At 43.5% G+C, this 25,203-nt stretch overlaps 1 protein-coding gene across 1 annotated transcript in view; it reads right to left on the reverse strand.

Annotated features, from left to right (window-relative positions):
- Nucleotides 1–15,765, reverse strand: part of HOMER1 (homer scaffold protein 1) — a 134,731-nt gene extending 118,966 nt beyond the window's left edge. The window contains exon 1 of the mRNA XM_060235863.1: nt 14,904–15,765. Coding sequence (XP_060091846.1) covers nt 14,904–14,908 — 5 coding nt within the window. The 5' untranslated portion in view covers nt 14,909–15,765. The remainder of the gene's footprint in view (nt 1–14,903) is intronic.
- Between the last annotated feature and the right edge of the window lie 9,438 nt (nt 15,766–25,203).

Genomic DNA, 25,203 nt, shown 5'->3' on the forward strand with positions numbered 1-25,203 from the left:
ACAAATCAGCCAGTATCATAATGCCCCTGTATAAATCAATGATGCAGCCTCATTTGGAGTACTGTGTACAATTCTGGTCACCGCACCTCAAAAAAGATATTATAGCATTGGAAAAAGTCCAGAAAAGGGCAGCTAGAATGATTAAAGGGTTGGAACGCTTTCCCTATGAAGAAAGATTAAAACGCTTGGGGCTCTTTAGCTTGGAGAAACATTTATTGAGGAATGACATGATAGAGGTTTACAAGATTATGCATGGGGTAGAGAAGGTAGAAAAAGAAATACCGTATTTTTTGGACCATAAGACGCACTCCCCCCCCCAAAAAAAGTGGGGGGGAAGTGTGTGCGTCTTATGGAGCAAAGGTACGTACCTTCCTCCGGGGGGGGGGGCGATCTGCTGCCTCCGCCTCCGATCCCGGCGCTTCCCCCGCGCCTGCATGCCTGGCTCCAGCTTCTTCCAGCAAGCGCTGGGATCGCTCCACGTGGCCCCACCGCAAACCCAGCGCTTTGCGAGCCCTGGCTGTGGAGAGGGCAGCATGCTTCCTCCTTGCCTGCCTGCCTGGCTCCAGCTCTGACGCTTACAGCAAGTGCCAGGATCGCTCCCTCTGCCCTCCGATCCCAGCGCTTGCTTTAAGCATCAGAGCTGGAGCCAGGCAGACAGGCAAGGAGGAAGCATGCTGCCCTCTCCACAGCTGGCGCTCGCGAAGCGCTGGGTTTGCGGAAGGGGCGGGTGCTTCCTCCTTGCCTGCCTGCCTGGCTCCAGCTCTGATGCTTAAAGCAAGCGCTGGGATCGGAGGGCGGAGGGAGCGATCCTGGCGCTTGCTGTAAGCGTCAGAGCTGGAGCCAGCAGGCAGGCAAAGAGGAAGCACGCTGCCCTCTCCACAGCCAGCGCTCGTGAAGCGCTGGGTTTGCGGTGGGGCCACGTGGAGCGATCCCAGCGCTTGCTGGAAGAAGCTGGAGCCAGGCAGGCAGGCGCGGGGGAAGCACTGGAATTGGAGGCGGAGGCAGCGGATCGCCCCCCAGGAGGAAGGTGCGTCCTATCGTCCGGAGCGCCTTATGGTGCGAAAAATACGGTACTTTTTTCCCTTTCTCTCAATATGAGAACTCATGGGCACTCAATGAAATTGCTGAGCAGTTGGGTTAGAACGGATAAAAGGAAGTACTTCTTCATCCAAAGGGTGTATACATGGAATTCACTGCCACAGGAAGCGGTGATAACTACAAGCACAGCAAGCTTCAAGAAGGAATTAGATAAATATAAAGAGCAGAGGTCCATCAGTGACTATCAGTCAAAGAGTATTGCTAGAACTCTCTGTCCGGGGCAAAAGATGCTCTGTATTTTTTGTGCTTGGGAGGGGCAACAGTGTGAGGCTTCTAGTGTCCTGGCCCCACTGATGGACCTCCTGATGGCACCTGGGTTTTTTTGACCACTGTGTGACACTTGGCCTGATCCAACATGGCTTCTCTTATGTTCTTATATAGGATTCAGACTGTGTCAAGGTATCTGAAATGACACTGCAGGATTGGGCTGTCCACTGTTGAAAAACATTGATCCATGTAGTATTATTGCCATCAACATAAAAATGCTTGGTTTACTGTAATACAGAAACATTTCTGCCTGAGAACATGAGAAAGACTAGACTAATCCCAGTAACATGATGCTCCTGCCATCCATGTTACCTAAGGAAAAGTTAAGATTTTTGCTAATTTGGACTACATTCAACTGCAAGAACTATCAAAGATCACATGTTTACAATTTCAGTAAGAGTCATGGTTTCTTTTTTACAGCCTACGCTATATTGGTAGTTTAGGTTCTCATTTAAATGTCAGATCCAAAATGTCCATCAGACAATGGAGAGAACCAGCAGCACAAATGTGAGAAATGAACGTATAACAATAAATGATTATGGATTTCCAGCACATTTCACCCACATTCATCTGTGGTTTTAAGAATATGAGCAACATAACATATAATACACTTCTATCACAGAAAGAACAATGTGTAGCACTTACTACTCTGTTACTATTAGCTATCATGACTGCTTGTCGCTTTGTTATGAAATCTGAGGACAACCATCGCCAGGCACATCACTTGAATAGCTAGTCCAGCATTCTAATCCCTGCACCAGTTTCCCATTCCCATTCTGCCCCACACTCTAACCAGTCTTCATGGGTAAGATCAAGTGCAGCATTTCCATAGGCACAACGTCTTCTACCCATGAAATGGAAATTCTATGACATACCTGTCAGCAGCAGTCTGTTACAGGGGTCTCCTCTCCTCCAGGAGCAGCATTTCAGAGTAAATTTTGGGCCATCATGGGGGCGCTCCTCCACAAAGTGGCACTCAGCAAGCAACTGGAAATACTGCACTGGATCCAGCCCACTTTGGTCCCTTTTAAGCTACTATAGCACCTTTCCCCACTATCTTTCTATCTTTCACTTTCCCAAAGCATCTCTTCCCATAATTTCCACTGCTCCATAATCTACTGCCTTTGAGTAAAACTGTTTTAGCGTGTAAAGAATCAACTATAGGGAAAGATCTCCCTTCTGAAAAGAAGCATTATAAGTGAATGCACAAATTTAATGAGTTTGACAGACAGCCAAAGAATGGCAAATTGCCATAGGCACTGGGATCTAGGAGAATTTGTTCTGCAGCTTACTAGGACAGAATGCTAAGCCCATATGGGTGACTTTAGACTTCTATTTCATGCCTACCTACATTCCATTGTTTTCTTCTTCACAAGCTGGTAGTATTCTTCAGTATCTTCTGCCCAAATGAACAAACTTATGGAAATTTTGCTGATCAGATAAATGAAGTTGCTCAGTATCACTGCATGTGTACGAGAGGCAAACAAGAATCCATGCTTTAAAAACTTGTATAAATTCCACATTTCCCTCAAATTTTCTGTACCTACAACTGCCTTTAAATTCAATCTAGTGGCAACTGCTGTGGCTTTTAAAACAAATGTTAATGTTTAAGAAATAAATAGTTTCATAACTTTCTTTCCAAACTCTATTAGGCTGTAAACCACTATACTTCAATAGTTCAAACAATTGGTCAGCATATCTGTAAGGAGAAACATCTTGGGGAGAGATACTGCAGGGAGGGTTTGGTGCCCATCACCTGCATGCCCTTTTTTTCCTAAACAATCTGACACTTATACTAACTTATTTTATGTGAATAAGTTCCATGTTGAAACACAAACAGCTAGCATTACAACCAGTTTAGCCCTAGTTTAGTTTAGATAAAATATTTTAAAGTGTTGATTAACCTACTCTGTGCAAACATGAAACATTAGCTAGTGGCTACTGACACAGCAACTATCATGTATACCCAAGTCAAAATTAGAGTAACCCAATGACTGATGGGACTCAAGCCAGGTGCCATGAAAAGCTCTGCCTACTACTGCTTAAAAACAACTTGCTACTTCCATTTGTATTAGACATTTTACACACACTTTCACAGTATCCACTATTCCCTAAAGCATTTAGCCTGACAGTTTAGGCTTGTCCTTCTACCTCTGTCAGATTCTGGCAGTATTAGTGACTATTACTCCACCAGATAATTATATTTCTACAGCACTAATCCACATATGCTTTCTGATAACTTAAAAGGCTTTTTTTTAATCAGCAGAAGGATCAGGATTGGCATATTATTTAACAAAATCTAGGCTAGGTTCTGTGCCAGGCTTCCCAAGTTTGGAGGCTCTCTGGAACAGCAGGGGGTATTTTGAAACACTACCCTCAACCCACATGCAGAAAGACTTCCCATGCAAGTGTTTTATCCTGGCCCTGGCCCCTCCCCCCCCCCACAAAGAATTACACCTAGTTTAAGGCAATCGCATTTCTGATACTATGGGACTCTGCAGGTGATTATAATTAATTCAGCTGCAGTTACATACCTCAATCTATAATTGTGTAATATATGAATTAATTCATTAAACAGAGGGCAGTGTACCTAAAAATGCAACTGAGAAGAACGTTAATAAGCAGTTTCTAAATTTGTACATGTATACATTTTTCATTTGTTTCCAAAGATATATTACTGAATTTTTTTACATCAAAACAAATGGCAAGCTATTAACCAAAGCTGTATGCTGTAACCTTCAGATGTAGATCTGCAATCCCTCCCAAATCACTTCCAGTTCAGGTCCTGCTCTTTTCACAGGATCTGTTCCTCCTATAATCTAACTTCCCAATCACATTTTTCTTGAGGGATCTCAGAAACAAAGTAGAAAACATGTTTATCAGCAATAAGGCACAGAACACTGCTACCTTAAAAGCCCCCCTTTACCATCTGCAGAAACTCTCTCAAAATCCCCATGAATTGGGTCAAGCGGACTTCCAGCACTATTCATGCTGCAAATACAAATCTTTGCAGTTCCGGCAACTGAAGTCAGCAACTACAGTGAGTCACAGCAATCTAGGTAGTTTTCTCAAGAGATCAACAATCTAGGATGCAAAGACAGGTAGTTTAGAAACAAGTGTAATTTCTCCGTCAGGAAATTCTCTCTTTTTTTCTTTTTTTGGCTTAACTAGCACACTAAACTACATGATAGATTCTGTTTAATACACCCAACTAGTTTTAGTAGTAAGCCACCTCAACAATAAAGAAGGAAAGCAAAGCCCAATTTTGGAAAGGAGAAGAAGCCTGCTTTCAAAAACCCATTGCCTCATATTCTTCCCCTCTATACTTGTCTTTTCCTTCTGAAATGAGAAATTATGGGGATCACATGGTGGTCAGTTTTAAGCCAGAGAAAACTTTTTTTTTTAATTTACAGGTTCAATAGAAGTTCTTTATTGTGCTTAAATTAAATAAGCAAACCACATCAGCAACTATCAAGCTTCCTTTAGATTGCAATCTTAAATATTAACACACTTGCTTACAGAATAAGTCCCAATGAACTTAGTGGGATTTACTTTGCAGGGCTGCACTGTTATCAAATAGGTTTTACTCATTTTCCTGTTAACTACAAGGAAAAACCTGGTAAGACTCAATAATTTAGAGTTTTTTCCCAAGATAATGCCAATCTTGATAAAATTTAAACCACAAAACTTGTGCCAAGTAACAAATTCTACGAGTAATACTCAATTTGTACTTAGTATTCCTAGAGAACTTAAAGGAAAAGCCAATGTATGAATAGATTTAACAGGGCAGATAAAGATAAGTAGCTGATTGACTTGTATTTTAACTAAACAAATTGGATCCCGGATTGCCATTCTGAGCTAGGAAATACCTGGAGATTTCTGGGGTGGATCCTGAGAAGGGTGGGGTTTGAGGAGGGGAAGGACTTCAACAGAATATAATGCCACAGAATTTACCTTCCAAAGCAGCCATTTTCTCCAGGTGAACTGATCAATTGTAATCCCAGGAGATCTCCAGTTACCAATGATTAATTGTAATCCCAGGAGATCTCCAGTTACCAATGGGAGGTTTGAAGAAACAACCAAGAAAAATTACTAATGCCAATATTTGTAAAAACTAATAATCAAATTTTTAGTCAATGTCAATTGGAGAGACTTTTCTCCATTGGAAGACTATTGTGCTTGTTCATACTGCTGTTTCTTGCAAGTGGCTTGGAACATGAACATTGTGGACTGTTACTAACCCCTCTATGAGGAGGATTATTGAAACAGGCTAATCAGCTGCCAAGCTTTGTCAGAAATGGGCTGAGACGTCCAACTACTGATTCCAATCTTTGGCGCTTTATGGACAATGAAAGACTGTAGCAAATTCTTGCACAAACACTTCATTGTATTGGATCATTGTGAGTGCTATTGCCTGTAAAGATCCATTGTTATGTGGCAACACATGTTTATGCGTTAAGATTACTACACTTTCAATATCCATGCTTATTACTGAAATTGACATTGACTAAAAATTTGATTATTAATATTTGATTACTAAAATGTGATTACTAATATTTACATTAGTAATTTTTCATGGTTTAGTTACTTCTGGTTCTGTCCCCTGTAGTAAATTTGTATTTTTAAAGTCTGTATGTTTGTTTACATATCATTCCTGTACCCTTACAAGAAAGTTTCACTTATTTATGTATGTCAGTTGAAAATGAAAACACCTTTTTGTCCTTAAAACAAATTAAATACAGCATACCCCAGTCTATAGATTCAAAGATGCAGCATCACCAAGTTTGCTACATTGTCCAATACATAAATCAGCAAAAGGTGACTCTTCTATAACTGGGAAAAGATGGGGATTTCACAGCTACGACAGCAAGCACATGGTCTGCTGCTGCATGTCGTTCAGACAAGAGATTTCATGTGCATGCACAAGGACAGCCTATTGTGTGAACAAATATGGTGAAGCAACTTGATAAGAACATTCCTACATACTGACTGCTCTTACTAAATTTGTTCCGTATGGTTGACAACACAATATCTTCACTCTGAAATATTCTGCAGAAGTCCCAAATCATTAATAGCTATGATGCAAGAACTTATGCTTTGTCCACAAACATTCCTCAAGACAACTACCAGAAATGATGGGTCTCATATAAGACACATAGGAACATGTAGAATAATATGAGAAGACAACTGAATGACCTAGATGATATGAGTAAAGTGTAACCTCGACAGACTCCTTTGCAATTACAGAAGACAAAAGCAGTGAAGCCCAGAAGGAAATACTTACCATAGTTCAGGGGTGGCCAACGGTAGCTCTCCAGATGTTTTTTGCCTACAACTCCCATCAGCCCCAGCCATTGGCCATGCTGGCTGGGGCTGATGGGAGTTGTAGGCAAAAAAAACATCAGGAGAGCTACCATTGGCCACCCCTGCCATAGTTCATAAAATGATGCAGTAAAAAAGTCTTTCTAAGTTCACAAAAGTTATCTTCCCATGAAAATTTGTGGTAGCCCATTTGCTAATAATGCATAAAAGACCAAGACATTTGCAGTACAACAATCTGAAAAAGAAGCATCCATTTTATTTATTTAAAAGTTCCTACTTACTTGCCTGGAAGCAATCCTTACTTGCTGCAGGGAAGTAGACAAGTGGCTATTTATGTGCCATATATGATTACTGTGCAATACTTTGAATTCCAATGAGTTGAGGGGCCAAATTCACTATCCAGCAGATGGCTATTTTATTTATTTAGGACACTTGTATACCCTTTCTCCCAACTCAGATCCCAAGGAAGGGCTCAGGCCATATCCATCACTTCATTAAAACCTTCAATTCTACTTGAATCTAAATGAATTGATTTCCCACAATCCCTTCCCATTAGACCACCACCATAATGCATTTCATTTTCACTATCTCAACTACCAATCAGGGAAAAAATCTATGAAGGAGAGAAAGGGGTTGGAAAAGAAGAATCTATAGAAGAAAACTGCAAGATGACTATTTTCAATGTAACTTTACTATTTGTAACAAAGTAACCATGATTAGGGTTTGTAGAATCTTTCGGGCTCAAGTGCCGTGTTCTACTGGAGAAAGTTTTTCTTCCAGACGTTTCATTCTCGGCTGCGGAGAACATACTCAGTGGCGTTGCAGCCGGAGCAGGCGCTCTGACCTTCTTGGCTGCTGTGCATTGAGTCTGAAACCTGAAATCTTGGATAAAGTAACCATGCTTTTGCAAATTTGACCACTTTGATTACTGGGAATTTATGTCTGTCATAATAAACAAGGCAAGTCTATTGCACATAAAATGGTTGTTCCCTGTACTTGTTCATACTGTTGTTTCTTGCAAGTGGTTTGGAACATGAACATTGGGGACTGTAGATAATGAAAGCCTTACAACTGAGCCATTAATAGATAGGGTATGGGTCTTAACCTACTATCAAGACTCCCCAGGTATAATGAAAAAGATTAACCAAAAGAAATGCAAAGTTCTCACAGAAGTCCTCATCCTGGTGAGGATTTAAATGCCCAGGAAGGAGTGCAATGTTTAGAACTGCAGAGCATCAATTAAAGGAAAAGAGTGGATGAGAAGGATGCATCAGTCTGTTCAGTCCCTTGAGAATTTTAAGAGTTATTGAGGGCAGATTTGGGGCATGGCCTGGGTTCTCCATATTACCCCTCCCTACCATCTCCCATGGGCTCCTGGTTTCTAAAGTAGCGTACACTTTCAGCAGCACTATTGCCAAAATTCAGTAAAGAGATTTAGCCAATGCTCAGTCCAGTGCTGCTATCTGAAATGCACAAAGTCAAATAAAAAACTTATCTTCGGAAAAAGCCAGGCTCATCTTAATTTTTTCATCCCATATCTAAGAATGTTCTTTGAATTAGGTAATAAGAAATGTCACATTAAGAATTCTATTTTAAAGTTACTAGAGACTGACCAGTCTAATTCCTTGGAAGTATTTTTAGGAAAACCCATATTTGTAGCTCATTGACTAACTTTTGATCCACAGTACCAATTTAGAAGGAATAAGCTATCATTACTGTAAGAGGCAGTGCTTGCTCAACCATTTCTCTGATAAAATGCTGAAGTTTAGCCCAGCAACTAAATATGCTGTGACACACCTTCAGTTTAATCATAAAATACTAGCTGTTAATATAAAACTTAAGAGATACTTAAGGATCCTCAAAATGGATCTTATTCTATTTTGAAGCCCCTTCCAAGCCCAAGGTACAATAAGGGCCTCAGGTAGTTCTTATCTATCAAGTACATGGCATACAATGTTGATACTAAGATCTCAAAATGGGTAAAAAATTCAAAAGAAATCAAATAAAGGGAATTTATCAATTAGGAGGTTTCTGCTAAGTACATCCTTCTTTATGAAATGGATTGGCTTTTTAGTCATGAAAGAACTGAACTGTATGGACCACAGTACAAGTACCAAAAGCTATACTGAAGATCTCAAAGTGTCCATGACCACTCCACCCCATACCCTTCCATGCTTTACAGGTGCTTTTACAATTCATTATTTGTATTTATAAATATCCATTTATATTTATGGATATTTATATCCTGCTTTTCTCTCCAGTGGGTACCCAAAGATGCTTACAGCATCATTCTCGTCCATTTCATCCTTACAACCTCCCTGTGAGATAGGCTGGGATAAGAGACAGTGACTGACCCAAAGTCATCTAGCAAGCTTAGAATCACAGAGCTGGAAGGGGCTTTATAGACCATTTAGTCCAACCCCCTGCTCAATGCAGGATCAATTTAAAAGAATCCCTAACAAGTGCTTGTTCAGCAGCTTCTTGAAGACTGCCAGTGAGGGGAACTTGACACCTCCCTAGAGAGCTGATTCCACTGCTGAATGCCAGTGTGGGGACTTGAACCTGGGTCTCCCATATTCTAGTCTGAAACTCTAATCACTGCACTATGCTGGCCCTTTAAGGCAAAAAAAAAATGTTGATTCTCCATTCGCATTTGAACATATATGAACTTGAGAAGCTACCACCTTATGATGAATTAGGCCATTGGTACACCTAGCTCAGTATTATCTATTTTTATGGGAAGTGGTTTTTTCAGATCTCAGGCAAATAATGGTACTCCAAAACCTACTACTTCATACTCTTTCACTGGAGATAACAGAGATGGAACCTGGGATGGTCAATTTGCAGAGTATGCACTCTCCCACTGAATCACAGAAGATATTGGATTTATACCTGGCCCTTCATAGAATCATAGAGTTGGAAGGGACCTCCAGGGTCATCTAGTCCAGCCCCCTGCATAATGCAAGAAACTCATAAATACCTCCCCCTAAATTCACAGGATCTTCATTGCTGTCAGATGACCATCTAGCCTCTGTGTAAAAACCCCCAAGGAAGGAGAGCCCACCACCTCCCGAGGAAGCCTGTTCCACTGAGGAACTGCTCTAATGGTCAGGAAGTTCTTCCTAATGTTGAGCCAGAAACTCTTTTGATTTAATTTCAATCCATTGGTTCTGGTCATACCTTCTGGGGCCATGGAAAACAATTCCACACCATCCTCTATATGACAGCCCTTCAAGTACTTGAAGATGGTGATCATATCACCTCTCAGCCGCCTCCTCTCCAGGCTCAACATACTCTCCAGGCTCCTCCAACCTTTCTTAATAGGACTTGGTCTCCAGACCCCTCACCATCTTTGTCACCCTCCTTTGGACCCATTCCAGCTGATCTATATCCTTCTTAAAATGTGGTGCCCAAAACTGAACACAATACTCCAGGTGAGGTCTTACCAGAGCAGAGCAAAGCAATAGCATCACTTCACGTGATCTGGACACTATACTTCTGTTGATACAGCCCAAAATTGCATTTGCCTTTTTAGCCACCACATCACACTGTTCACTCATGTTCAGTGTATGATCCACTATGACCCCTAGATCCTTTTCACACATACTACTGCTAAGACAAGTCTCTCCCATCCTATAACCATGCATGGGATTTTTCCTACCTAAATGCAGAACTTTACATTTATTCCTGTTAAAATTCATTTTATTGGTTTCAGCCCAGTTTTCCAGCATGTCAAGGTCATCCTGTATCCTGTTTCTGTCTTCTACTGCATTTGCAATTTAGTATCATCGGCAAATTTAATAAGCACTCCTTCACTCCCTGAAGGAGTCTCAGAGCAGCTTACAATCTCCTTTCCTTTCCCCTCCTCACAACAGACACCCTATGAGGTAGGTGGAGCTGAGAGAGCTCTGACAAAAATGGCTCTTGAGACAAACCACTCTGTGAGAATGATACTGGTGATACTGGATTTATATCCCACCCTCCACTCTGAATTTCAGAGTCTCAGAGCAACTCACAATCTCCTTTATCTTCTTCCCCCACAACAGACACCCTGTGAAGTGGGTGGGGCCGAGAACTTTTGATTGACTCAAGGTCACATCAGCAGGTGCATGTGAAGGAGTGGGGAATCAAACCAGGTTCTCCCAGATAGGAGTCCATACACCTAACCAGTACACCAAGCTGGCTAGAAAGCTAGAGTAGGGCCTAAGAATTTATTTCTCAGATGTGCTCTAAGTAGTGAGTTTTCCATCCACTCTAGTCACTTACCACTTGAACTGCAATGTTTGTTCAATCATGATATCAAAATCTACAATATATGTATAGAATACACACTCTTACAGTTATAGTACTCAAGAAGCAGCTTTAGTATTAATGCAGAAAACTTAGCTATAAAATATTTAGACTTGGCTGAGTGTAACCCTAGATCTAAGTTTCTGATTCAGTGTTATGGAGAGTAAGATAACTTGGGCTTCAGAAATACATTGTCTATAATTTTGTTTCAAGATTAATACATTCAAAAGGGTCTTCCATCTTATTAAGAAAATCTATGACTGGAATCACACAACTGATTTTTTTCATATTTGCTAGTGTACATATGAAAAAAAAAATCAAGTTCTCTCAGTTGTTATAAATAGAAATAAAGAATGCTATTTAAATCACTACTCTTTGCATGGGAATTTCAAATACGAGTTATACTACCATACTCATTATGACTTGACTGTACTCCGATACCCAGTTCCTCAGATAGAATGGCATTTCTGTTTGTGGATGGGGGGGGGGTAGTATTTCCACCAATTTTCTCTCCCACTGTAGACCCCAGGTTTGTCCCATACTGAGGATCCACCAACCCTCAAAACAAAATCACTAGACTGCAACAAGAGAGGCAAGTGGGCAAATCCCATTCTGAAGCACAAATAATTGGATACACACCACACCACTATTTCAGTCAAAACAATTATGTACTCTAAGTAAGATCATGAAGCACCCTATTCAGGCACCATAGGTAATGAAGAACCACCTACTCTGGCTTTCTCTACATCACATTAATTTCTTCAGCTGGGAATTTTCATGGTTCTTCGGTAGCAAGAAAAATTGCTAAGTTTGTTAAACGCCTCAGATATTATTCTACAAATATATATTCTGTTCCTAACCACATGTAATATGTAAAATCCTTCTAAGATGTCATTAAATTTGCTTCTAGGTCCTACGACAAGGGCATACTTCTACATATTATATACAAGGTTGGGTATCAAAGCTCAAATGATCCTTTTCTTTTCCATGAAAAGACACTTCACAGGAAGAGAAATGGTTATTGAATCTTTACATGCCTGCCACCTCAGCATGGCCTTGGAACGCTATGGGTGCTTGGGGGAACAGGGAGCAGCTTAAGAAGCAATCTGGAGTGTAGAAATGGAAAGGAAGAGGGTTACGTATCTCAGCTGACACTTCACTCAATTATGTCCTACTGGCTTTTTCTGAAACAAGAGACACTAGGGTTCAGTTGCACATGTGAGGTTCCATTGCATGCATCTAGGCTATCAGATTCTTGTCACACTTCCTCAGTATTTGAAAACAAGTTATCCTTTAAAAAAACAACCAAAATGGCCCAATGCCAAGTAGATCAAATACAAAGGGTGAGAAGGCCACACAATCTGTTATGTATGTAGAATTATGTGTAGTATCTGGGTATTCCTATTTAGCTCATTTGAGCAGGAAGAACGGAGCTTGGGAAACTAGGAACAACGGGCAGCAGGATCCTGATACCTGCTGCCCTGCACCAATCATAGGACCCTGGCCAGTTTGAACGGCCCAATAACATGCTAGCGCAGGAACTCAGTTTTATATAGTTATGGCTCCATTGGCCGGTTCTCCAGTCTTGTTAGTGCAGCCATCTACCATGCTGCTTCTAATAAAGAGCTGTTATCACTATTACCTCATCTCCTTGATGCTTTGAACCCACTATATTATACAATTCATTAAAAAGGGAAGGCAGACAGGCCAAACCAGGCTCAGGGAGTTCCTGGTATGGAGCTTCCAGCAGTTTTATTTTTTTTAAGTAAACTGGTACATGATGAGAAATGGGGAGATACTATTTAACCCTTGCCCCTCCTATTTTTCAGCAAAAAAGAACCACAGAATCAGATAAAGCTCTCAGCAAGTGGATATGTTCCCCCACCCCATTTCTACCTAACTGAAATTACTCTTCTCCTCCATTTGCACTATTGGAGCAAACATACAGCTCTGGACCTAGATTAATTCCACTGATTGCCCCTTGGTATCATTCCTGTGGGAAAGGAACATTTTCCACTGGACAACTTAGTCTGGATGCAATGCACAGTGTTTTCCAATTGGGTAAATTTCAGTCCCATGAGGTTCAGAATAGAACCTACATTCCCCCTTTCCCTCCATTCTGTCTGGGGAAACCAATGCAGAGAGAAAAGTCTGAACTTCTACTGCCCCTGCATCTTGATCCCAAAGCAAACTGGAGTTCTACATACCAAATATTTAAAATGAAATATGAAATGGTGGGAACTCCAAACACAAAGATGTCAGTATCTTGTCTGCTTTGTTCCTTTGCCCTTTGAGGCAAGAACAGCTGTCCCAGTGAACTCAGGAGTCCCCCAGTAAGTAAACAGCCTATGGCTTCACAAGGTTTGAATGATACAGTTGGCATTACCACTTGGCTCAATCAAGTCACCTTAAACTTAAGTGTTTAGCCATTTTCCTCTGGAAATAATTAAATAATTTTCAGTAACCCAGAGCAGTCAGGTGCATCCCAAATCAACAAGAGAGATGGGTAGATACTATTTAACCCTTGCCCCTCCTCTTTTTCAGCTAAAATGCCTATCCCTGCATGGGTTGAGTGAGTCATTGAGACCCCACGATTTCCCTATAACTGAAAAAGAGATATACAACCTCTCCCTGCCTGCCCTTCCCTCATTTAGACACAGCCTGCCCAAAGTTTCCACAAAAATAAAGAAAAGACTCCAAGTAACATGTAGTGAAGTCCAACTGTGGCCACAAAACAACTTGCATCTCCTCTGCTACTGTCTCTAAGCAAAGCTCACTTCAAGCTAAGGTCACTCACAGAAGATCTACATTTTGTTAGGACCTACCAAAATATAAAATAACTTTAAATGATGTTTAGCATAGACCTGTAAACAACACTACAAGTGTAGGCAACTAACTTCTCTGGGTTATATTAGCTCAAGTAATTAAACAAGTTTGCAAGTTGATTAGGTTTACTAAATTGGCCACATACAGGAGAATCCAGTAGGTAGAGAGCCCTGGGCCAAATCTCCCCACCAACACTAGTGGACCACCATGAGAACACAGAACCCATGCCTACAAAACAAGACAAGGACATTGGTTATGACTTTTACAATTTAGATATGACACATATTTTACAATTATACTCAATCTTATTTATCACACATTACTCGTGATACATAAAGAGATTGTGTAGATTATTCAGCATATATCCCAGTAACTATAACATCACATTTCTAATCTGGAATGTGTAGCTCATTAATGTTCCTAATGGATGGCAGAAAGCATAATTTTTAAGTTCCCCTACATTCTAGTTATTGTAGATTGTACAATCCAATTATGTCAGCAGGAATGCAAAAATACCAAAACAACTGTTAAGTGTTACTTCAGAAAACTCTCCTAAATAGCTGTCAGTAATAAAATGAAAAGCAGAAAAAAACAACTTCTCGATATCTATACACCAAACCCACACAATGATTACAGGAGCCATTTTCCTCACTTTTCAAAGCTACCAGAAGGGCTAAAAAGAAAGAACAATTTTAAAATATTTTCTTTCTCAGAGCATTCTTCAAGCTGAAAGAACCTACAAACCTCCTTGAGTTCAGCACCAATGGTGAGTAAGATCAGTGATCAAAGATGTGTCATATATCACAAAACCAAAGCAACAAGTGTTTTCTGCCTTGTGACTGAAATACTCAAATAACCTTATACTGTTAGCAGTATTAAATTCAAACATAAATGATTACATGGCCCTACCAAAATTGCTACTACTGCTGACCAAAACCAAAAAATTTAGCATTACTGAAAATAAATTTTATAACTTTAATGTCATAGACATTAATCTATGCCTTTCTTTTGAACCTACAAAGGGAATGACAGAAAACTGAACATGTTAAGCATCTGCTTCCCCATTTTACAATTCCATGATTCAACAGGAAATTTCTTACCCCATGATGACCAATGAAGACGTGAAAATGCAAGTTGTTTAAGCAGGCCAATTCGAAAAAGGATTTTCTTCACTCCTGTCACAAAGCTGCAAGTGCAGCCTGGCCAGTCAAGCAACGCTAACACTCCTTTTACTTGTCTGGCTTTCTGCCTTTCTCCTTGTAGATCCCAGGTGTTTCCACAAATCCAGGTGGCCCTAGGCGCCTCTCAGCAGGATTTTAAACGCTATAAGTCTACAGGCATGTGGGAGAGCAGCGGGGGGGAATCACAACCCTTTTTAGGAGAAAGGGAGGTCTTGCCTAGGGAGCAAGCCCAAAGGGAAAGTCCCCCATAGCCTCCCGGAGCCCGTCTTCTTCACCGCACTCCCCTGCACCACGGGGGGGCCAAGGAAGCTTCAGCCCCTTGCCAGGAGGCGGACAAGGAGGAGGTAGAAGCAGTAGCAGCACCAAGCCAACCTCCCTTCTGCAGGGAGAAGGGGGAGGCACTCGCCTCTAGCAGGAGGGGTTATGAGGACACCCACAGCAGCAGCGCCGATGCCCTCCGGCAGTCTAATCGGAATGGCCCTAGAGCAGCAACAGCCCCCGGATCGCAGTCCGTCCGTCCGTGCCTCGCTCAGGTGCAGAGCGGGATGGGGCTTGCGGTGTGCGCAGCGCTCCACGCCGCCCTTCCCTCTAACACCCCCGCCGGCGGCAGCAGCAGCAGCAGCAGCAGGAGAACGGAGGGTGTCGCTTCATTTTCCCGAGCAGCAGGCGGAGGGAGCCGCTTCGCCGGCGCTGACATCGGGCTCCGGTAGAGCGGCGGCAGAGGCAGGGCACCAGCCGCGCATCCCCCCTACAAGGGCGTGATGGAGGAGGAGGAGGAGGAAGAGTCGGCGGGACGAGACGAGGGAAGCGGCGGCACTCGGGGCACCCGCTCCTGTCCTGACCCCGGCGGGGTTGGGCAAACGGTTGGTCCCTCCCGCCCCGCAATCACGCCCAGTTTCTGCAGCGGGCGAGCATCTTCCTCCACAGGGCTGGCAGATCAATCATTCACAGTGGCGGCGGCGGCGGTGGAGGAGGAGTGGCGGCGTCGAGAGCAGCAGAGCCCCTGCCGCCCCTCTCTGCAGCAACCGAGCTGCGGCGAGAGAAAAAAGACGGTGCCCCTCTCGCGCCTCAGGACACCGTCCGTGCGGCGGGGGACCTTCAGATGCCAGGCTCAGTCCGTGCCCCAGCTGTGCACCACCCCACGCCGCCCGTTCACATCCTCCTCCTCCACCGCCGCCACCTTCTCTTCACACCTCCAGCCTCCGTCTCCTCCCGCCCCCGCCCGCGCACACGCCTCAGTCAAGCAGTCTCTTCTCCCCTCTGCCGGTTTCCCGCGCAGCGCAGCTATTCCCCCTACTCGAGGCCCTCAGAGGGGCGGGCGGAGGGGGCGCCCTAATCTCGCGCTTCACAGCGTCCCTCCCACCGGCGCCTGCAGCCACCTATTTAAAAAAAATAAAAAAAAAGACCCGCGAAGGTGGGAGGCGAGGAAAGCAGAAGCGCGCGAGCCGGAATGCTGCGGCGTGTCAACGGCCCAAACCGGTCACTTTTGTCCCTCTCTTGCTCCGCTCAGGCCCTGCTGTCTCTGCGAGGGGGGGGGGAGGGGGGTGCAGCCTCCCTTGGCTCTTCCGCAGCCACAGTTTCCCCACGCGGCAGCACCTGCTTATTCTGTCTCCATCCGCCACTGGAGGGGGACCTTTAAATAGGACACGTCACCGCGTTCCCCTACGCACTGGCGTCACACTCTGCTCCCGGCGCTGACGTCACCGGGGTGCGGGGGATGATGTCAGAATGCTCCACGCCGCCGGAAGCGCTTCTATAATAGGGAATGGGGCCGAGGGGTGCAGGAGCGAAAATAGAAGACGCTGGGTTAGTCTGTCCCGGGGGTAGCGCGGCGCACTGAGTTTGCTTGACCGTTGGTGTCCCATCTACCCACCTTTTTCATTAGCTCAATAATATGTGTGTCAGGAGGAAAAAAAGATATCTCGACTTTGCGTTTTTAGCCTAAATTTCTAAGCATAACAACGAACCGTGAAAATAGCAGGCATTTCCTGTTGTAAACTATGTTAATAATCATCCTTCCAATGTGGATTTCGAATTGAGGAGCAATCCTAAATCTAATACGAAGCCCATTTTATTCAACAAGACTTCCTCCCAGGAAAGTGTTCTGATTGCAGTCAAAGTAATTTACATTAGGTTGGACCTTGGTCCTGGGCCAGCTGTTATGCACAGAGCACGTATTCTAATATGATTCCTTGGTCTGTTCTAAGACAGTAATGGACAGTTCCAAGGTACTTCTGGTAGAAACCCCAAACCCCTAGTTTATTTTTGTCTAGGTCTTATGATTATGGATCACAAATACATTGAAGGCTGAGAAATAAGAGCAATTTATGCTTTGATGATGCCTGGCTGTTCTTTTTGGGAACCATCACTTGGAGAAATGAGGCAAACTACTTCAAACTTCAAGGCTGTCCCACAAATTCCTACATCAGAGAGGCAGTGGGTCAACAAGTCATGGCTGACCTCAGCAAACGCTGCTGTCAGATTGAGCAGTAACAGCAGCACTGACCCACCTGGCTGTTCTTTTTGGAAACCATCGCATCATCCGCAATACTGCCAAATTCCTGCATTTCTAGCTTAAGCATACTATAGATAATAATGGAACCAGTGCTGAGACAATTTTAAGTTCAGAAAAGATGTAGTTTTGTTTTGTTTCTTTTGTTTTTGCTGTAAAAGACTGCAATCTCATTAGAATTTATAGACATGAAAGATATCTGTGACAATGCAATAAAGGATCATTGGGGATCAAGCCCTGGAACCAACCGAGGCATAAAACTTTTAAGTGCATAAGAAAAAACGCACTGCCCCACAACAAATGGAAAAACCACAGTTTTCTCATGAGGTCACATATAACTTGGTAATACATTTTTTCCACCTGTTCACCCTACTCTTTTTCCCCATTTTAATTTTTGTTATTATTTCTTTGAAAAATATTAGTTTTTATTATTATTTCACTAAGAGATGCTGCTTAAAAGATATTACAGATAAAATCTTGTTACTCCACCACAACCTGCCTGTCAACATTGATACAGTATGAGAACTGGAGGCCCCTTGGCTTTCTTTGGATTCAGTAATTGACAACTTCAGCTGACTTTCCCAAGCCACTGTCTACAGGATTCTGGGTGCTGTTAAGCCAACCACTTGCTTCTTAGACCAACGTCCATCATGGCTGTTGAAAGCCAGTGGTGAAGGAATGCTGGGGCCCTGGTGGATATTTTGTCTTTCCCTGAGTTCAGGAGTCTACCCGGGAGGACTAAAGGAGGATGTGGTAACACTTCTCTTAAATAAATCATCCTTCGATCTACTGATCCATCCAGTATTCAACCTTTCATTTCTGGGTAAGGTAATTGAGAGTGTGTGGAACAGCTCCAGAGTTTTCTGGAAGACAAGTCAGCTCTAGACCCATTCTAATTTGGTTTCGACCCCGGCCATGGGATGGAGACAGCACCAGTCACTCTCACAGATGATCTTTGTAGGCAACTGGATCAAGGTGGGTCAGTGCTGGTATTACTGCTCAATCTGACAGCAGCGTTTGCTAAGGTCAACCATGACTTGTTGACCCACTGCCTCTCTGATGTAGGAATTTGTGGGGCAGCCTTGAAATAGCTTGCCTCATTTCTCCAAGGCTGAGGACAGGGTTGCATTAGGAGAGAGGATTTCATCGCAATACATTTTGGTATACAGGGTCCCTCAGGGCATTCCTATCTACAATATTATTTAACATCTATATATGCCCCTATGCCCAACAAAGACCAAAAAGTGTCCAAAGACCTCATACCTTGAATAAAACTTGGTCTTAAAGGTGCCACTGGACTCAAACATTAGGGTTTAGTTTTAGTTCTTTCATACACAGTCCTAGCAGCAGATATAAAACAGCCATGAATATCTTCCGCATGTGGACCTGTGGATTCAATACATTATTATTATTACTTCTTTTCTTCTCATAGGACTGATGGCGACATTCCTGCTTCCTACAAAACCCTTCCATATCATAATCTTATTTTCTTTATTGCTAAGTATTTGCATACAAAAATATGATCAGACAGAAGAATTAATAGAAATTGAAACACATTATTATATAGCTAGATATATGTGATAACCATTGACGTTAATATTTAGAAATAATAGTGCTCAGTTAATTTAGTGGTTTTTACCGGTACTTCAGTGGCCAGTAAATCATTTTTCAGTTCCTTTCAAGTTACCATTTGCACTTGTTTTCTATTTGCCTTGTGCATGCCACCATTTTAATTCATTCTTTTCTTACCCATCCAAGATAACATTTGCTTTGTACATGCCCATTTGGCGTATTCTCATGATTTTCTAGTGCTGCTGTTACCCATTCTTCAGGCCTCTCAACAGTTATCCCCATGGAAACCCTCTAGAACCTTTCATTATTACAGGGAAGGGAGATAGCTTGCAAATCAGGCTTGGTACAAGCAGCACATTCTAGATGGGGTGGGATGGGATAATATAATTTCTATATTATCTTTGTAAATACCATCAGCCAAAATGGGAAGGAGTAGATTTCGCTGTATCTGATCCATTAGTTAAAACTTTCTCAAGTTCTGATAATTAATTAAAACCAAAATGTCTCACAGGAAACATTCACACCACTATTTATAGACTTGTTTTCCTTGAAGTGTTTAAAAAGAGTGTAAAGGAGCCAACAAAGAAAAGACAGACCCAACTTTCAAGTTTCAGCACAATTCAAAGTAACAACATTATTTCATTGTATTTAATGTGCTGCTTTGCTTGTTCAGGCAGGTGCCCTGGAGGGGTGGAGGTCATTTAAGAGTGAAGCACATGGGAGGTCATTTACATGACCAGACATCACTGGAATTCAGATCATACCTTACATATCCCTTCAAGCAATCCTGTTGGCCTCACTGTAGATATATTCCACTAATGGGAATGCAATCGCTCCTTTTTTAGACAATCATTCAATCGTTACTCCCTCTGCCAAAGATCGTAGGCATAGAATGTGCTGGCCTGGTGTGGGATGTAGAGGAGAGTTTAGCAATCTGGCTGGTGTATCATCCGCCTAGCACACCAGCCAGTGCCCTACCGTCCTTGATGGAGGCTGTAGCAGGCTGGGCATTGGAGCACCCTCGGCTTATAGTCTTGGGTGACTTCAATGTCCATGCCAAGGACACAGCTTCCACTCAGGCGATGGACCTAGTGCTTTCCATGGCAGCACTGGGACTCTCCCAATATGTAACAGCGCCCACGCACTAGGCTGGGCATACATTAGACCTGATCTTTGCAGCAGGAGTTGGAGTGGATCAGATTTCTGCCGAGGCGGTGCCATGGTCTGACCACTATGCCTTGAGGGCTCGTGTGAATACACCACCTCTATCCCGTCTAGGCAGTGAGCGAGTTTTAGCTCACCCATGTAGCCAGGTGGACCCTTTGCGGCTTCAAACGGCTATGTGGGATCCCTGGCCCTCTGGCGACTCGTTGGATGAACTGGTGGAGAACTGGAATAGCCATCTCTCCACGGCCATCGACGAGATCACTCCCCAACGTCCTCTTCATCCTTGTTCACAATCCGCTCCATGGAATACCCTGGAGCTGCAATCAATGAAACGGCGATTAAGATTAGAGAGACAATGGCAACATACTCGCGACGAAGCTACGAGAACATCCTATAGGTGAGTGGGCGTCAACGTGGCAGATGCAGTTCAGTGTGGCCAAGTGCAAAGTGATGCACATTGGGGCCAAGAATCCCAGCTACAAATACAAGTTGATCGGGTGTGAACTGGCAGAGACTGACCAAGAGAAAGATCTTGGGGTCGTGGTAGATAACTCACTGAAAATGTCAAGACAGTGTGCGTTTGCAATAAAAAAGGCCAACGCCATGCTGGGAATTATTAGGAAGGGAATTGAAAACAAATCAGCCAGTATCATAATGCCCCTGTATAAATATCAGCCAGTATCATAATGCCCCTGTATAAATTGATGGTGCGGTCTCATTTGGAGTACTGTGTGCAGTTCTGGTCGCCACACCTCAAAAAGGATATTATAGCACTGGAGAAAGTCCAGAAAAGGGCAACTAGAATGATTAAAGGGCTGGAAAGCTTTCCCTATGAAGAAAGGTTGAAACGCTTGGGGCTCTTTAGCTTGGAGAAACGTCGACTGCGGGGTGACATGATAGAGGTTTACAAGATAATGCATGGGATGGAGAAAGTAGAGAAAGAGGTACTTTTCTCCCTTTCTCACAATACAAGAACTTGTGGGCATTCAATGAAATTGCTGAGCAGACAGGTTAAAACGGATAAAAGGAAGTACTTTTTCACCCAAAGGGTGATTAACATGTGGAATTCACTGCCACAGGAGGTGGTGGCAGCCACAAGCATCGCCACCTTCAAGAGGGGTTTAGATAAAAATATGGAGCAGAGGTCCATCAGTGGCTATTAGCCACAGTGTGTGTGTGTATATATATATATAAAAATTTTTTGGCCACTATGTGACACAGAGTGTTGGACTGGATGGGCCATCGGCCTGATCCAACATGGCTTCTCTTATGTTCTTATGTAGGTCATTTATGCGGACCTATGAGATGGCAGTCCAGGCTACAAAGAAGAATTACTTTGCGTCCCGGATTGCATCTGCGACCTTGCGCCCAGCACAATTGTTTAGTATAATTCGGTCACTAATAATTTTACCCGCATGGTAAACAAAATATTAGAGAATTGGAAATAGGCTGTGAGGCTTTTGCGAGCTTTTTCACAGATAAAGTCTCGTCGCTCCGACACGACCTTCCCGCCATACTTGATACAGTGAAAGAACTTGGGGGCACCGAGCACGTCTTCTGGTCCAGTTCTGGATTCCTTCAGTCCACTCAGCCTGGAGGAAGTCGACAGGATCCTTGCAGCTGTACGCCCTACGACTTGTAAGTTGGATCCGTGCCCGTCCTGGCTTATAAAAGCTAGCCAGGCGATGCTACATGAACCACTGCAAGGTATCATTAATAGATCCCTGATAGAAGGGATCTTTCCCATGCCCCTTAAAGAGGCTGTGGTCCATCCCCTCTTGAAAAAACCATCTGCAGATCCGGCCGTATTGGCGAACTTTCGGCCGGTATCAAACCTTCCCTTTTTGGGTAAGGTTATAGAGCGGGCGGTGGCAATTCAGCTACAGGGATTCCTGGAGGACACTTCCACACTGGATCCATTCCAGTCCAGCTTTCGACCAGGTCACAGGATAGAGACGGTTTTGGTCGCTCTCATGGATGACCTCCTGCAACATCTGGATCGGGGCGGCTCAGCAGTGCTGCTATTATTGGACCTGTCAGCCACTTTTGATACTGTTGATCATCAGCTACTGACTGGCCGCCTTGCCGACGTGGGGATTCAGGGGTCCGCCTTACAGTGGTTGACCTCCTTTCTCCAAGATTGGGGACAAAGGGTGGTGATAGGGGAGGAGTCATCCCAGAGGCACTCACTCACATGTGGTGTGCCTCAGGGTGTGGTTCTGTCCCCGATGTTATTTAACATCTGTATGTGCCCCCTTGCCCAGATTGTCAGGAGGTATGGACTGGGTTGTCACCAATACGCAGATGACACCCAGCTCTATCTATTGATGGGTGGCCAGTCCAACTGTACCCCAAAATATCTGGACCTGGCTCTTCGAGCTGTAGCATCCTGGCTCAGGCTGAGTCGGCTGAAATTGAATCCGACAAAGACAGAGGTTCTCTATCTAAGCCAGGGTGGTCCAAGGGGAGGGGTCCAACTGCCGGCTCTATACGGGTGCCATTGATACCGGCCCCTAAGGTCAAGAGCTTGGGCGTGCTTCTTGAGTCCTCCCTTACGATGAAGGCCCAGGTAGCAGCCACTATTAGATCCGCCTTTTTTCATCTTCGGCGGGTGCGGCAGCTGGCTCCTTTTCTGGGGCACAATGACTTAGCAATGGTGATCCATGCTACGGTCACCTCAAGAATAGATCACTGTAATGTTCTCTCCATGGGGCTACCCTTGATGCTGACTCGGAAACTACAGTTAGTGCAGAACGCTGCGGCACGGCTGTTAATGAGGCTCCCTCGATGGGAGCACATTCAGCTGGCTACCTATTGTGTTCCGAATCCGTTTCAAGGTGTTGGTATTGACCTTTAAAGCCCTTTATGGTCAGGGACTGTTTATCTGCGGGACTGCCTTTCTCCATATATTCCCCAGAGAGCACTGCGTTCAGGGACGAAAAATCTGCTGTCCACCCCTGGACCAAAGGAGGCCAGGTTGCGTTTGACACTAGCCAGGGCCTTCTCGGTGGCAGCACCAGAGTTATGGAATGCTCTCCTGGAGGCCATAAGGGCCCTGCGGGACCTTCCTACATTCCGCAGGGCCTGTAAGACCGAATTGTTTCGACAGGCCTTCGATGCTTAAACTGAGAGAGAGCTGCCACCTGACATCAGCTAGAGTTCCCGGTGACCAACCATCTGAAAAGCAGAACTGCCAACATAGTAATGGTACAGTACTGTGGAATAGTTTTTAAATTTTAATTGTATTAATGTTTTATAGATTTTATTGACTTATTGTTTTAAATCGTGTAAACGACTGTTGTAAGCCGCCCTGAGTCCGCTTGCGGAGAGGGCGGGATAAAAGTCTAATGTAAATAAATAAATAAATAAATTACTGGCCAGGTGGGTGGGAGGGGGCAGTCCTGGTTGCCAGCTCTCAACCTGTGTGCATTCAGTGGACAGTGAGAACAGACTCCACATGTGTACAAACTGTTCATACAAGTAGGGCTCCCTACTTCTTGCTTAATACGCAAGGGTTGGCGGATGATCCCAATTCCCTGTTGTTGACTGTTGAAAAGGAATGCTGAAGTAACTTTGCATTATGTGTTCATTACTGTAGACTGTGGAGTGTTATCTGTTGTTTACTTTCTTCCACCTAGCCTCTGGGACTCTTAGCCCACTGAGTCTAACAGTGCAATCTCATTGAGGTCAGTGGGTTTAGAAGGGAGTTACTCTGTAAAACCTCTCCTGATCTTTTCCTGCTCTGATCCATATTAGGTAATGAGTAACCCCATGGAATTTTCCCCCTTTGAATAATAGACTTTCCCCACCACTCACAAAAGTATCTTTAATTTCAAAAGGGATTTGGCAGCTAGCACTGGGAGTCAATAGTCAAGATATATGAACCCAAAGTTCCTTTGGACACGCAAAGCTGTGCGTGTGTTTATCCTGAACTTATATATTTATATTCCCTAATATCTTTTCCATCTTGTATGAGAAAGCTCACAAATAGGTCATAAAAAGTGAAGCAAAGTGAAGGAACGGGTAGGAGGAGATGCTTATCCCCAAAGCTACAAAATAGTGAATATCAACATTTTGTTTGTGTATATCAGTTTACTGTATGCACAAATAGTATATTTTAAGGAAAGAAAATAACAGTAAAACCATTGTAATAAGACAGTGGCAAAGGGCAACTCACATTGAGTTCCCTCCACCTGCAAATAGTAATTATATTCACTAATGTACTCTGTAGCTTGAGGTGTAAACATCTCCTCCTTCCTATTCATTTTGCTTCACTTTTGCAGAGACTGTGGCATCTTCCCAGTCTTTTTTCCCCTTTTCTTTCATCTCTCCTTTCGTCTCCACCCAAGAATCACACCACCTCTCCTCACCAACTACAAGGGAGAATTTGGGGACAAATTATTCAGCATCCTGCCAATGCACAGTGTTACTTCCAGCATGAAACCAGAGGTGACATCATCATGTCAGGCAACACTTTATGGTTAAATCCTAGAGTTGGGGATGAATCCTAGAGTGTTGTGCTGATGCAATGTTATCACTTCTGGTTTTGCATGAGAAGTAGGTGACAGCCTGTTGTGACACCAAATCAACACACATACCCATTCTCCCTGCCCTGTCAAGTGCAATGGAGAATGGAGGTCCAGCCCAGGAGGTTGCAGCCCAGGAGGTCTCTTGCTGTAGCAGAATAGTTAGCCTCCCTACTGCCTTAGTTATCAGTACAACCTGCCGAATCTGGTTGTAAAAACCGTGTAAAGAGTTATCCTGCTTCCCCTTCCTCCCTCAAACTCTTTAAAGATGAGTTTTCTATCTAGACCCCATTTAGTTCCATTCAGTCCCCACCAGCGTTCCCTCTAAGCTGAGTTAGCGTGAGTTAGCTCACAGAGTTTTAGCCTCCAACTCACACATTTTTGTCTTAGCTCAGGAAAAATGACCCCAGAGCACAATAATTTATGCAGTAGCTCACAATTT

This window comes from Heteronotia binoei, chromosome 4 (assembly GCF_032191835.1).
Source record: "Heteronotia binoei isolate CCM8104 ecotype False Entrance Well chromosome 4, APGP_CSIRO_Hbin_v1, whole genome shotgun sequence".
NCBI classification, from domain to species: domain Eukaryota; kingdom Metazoa; phylum Chordata; class Lepidosauria; order Squamata; family Gekkonidae; genus Heteronotia; species Heteronotia binoei.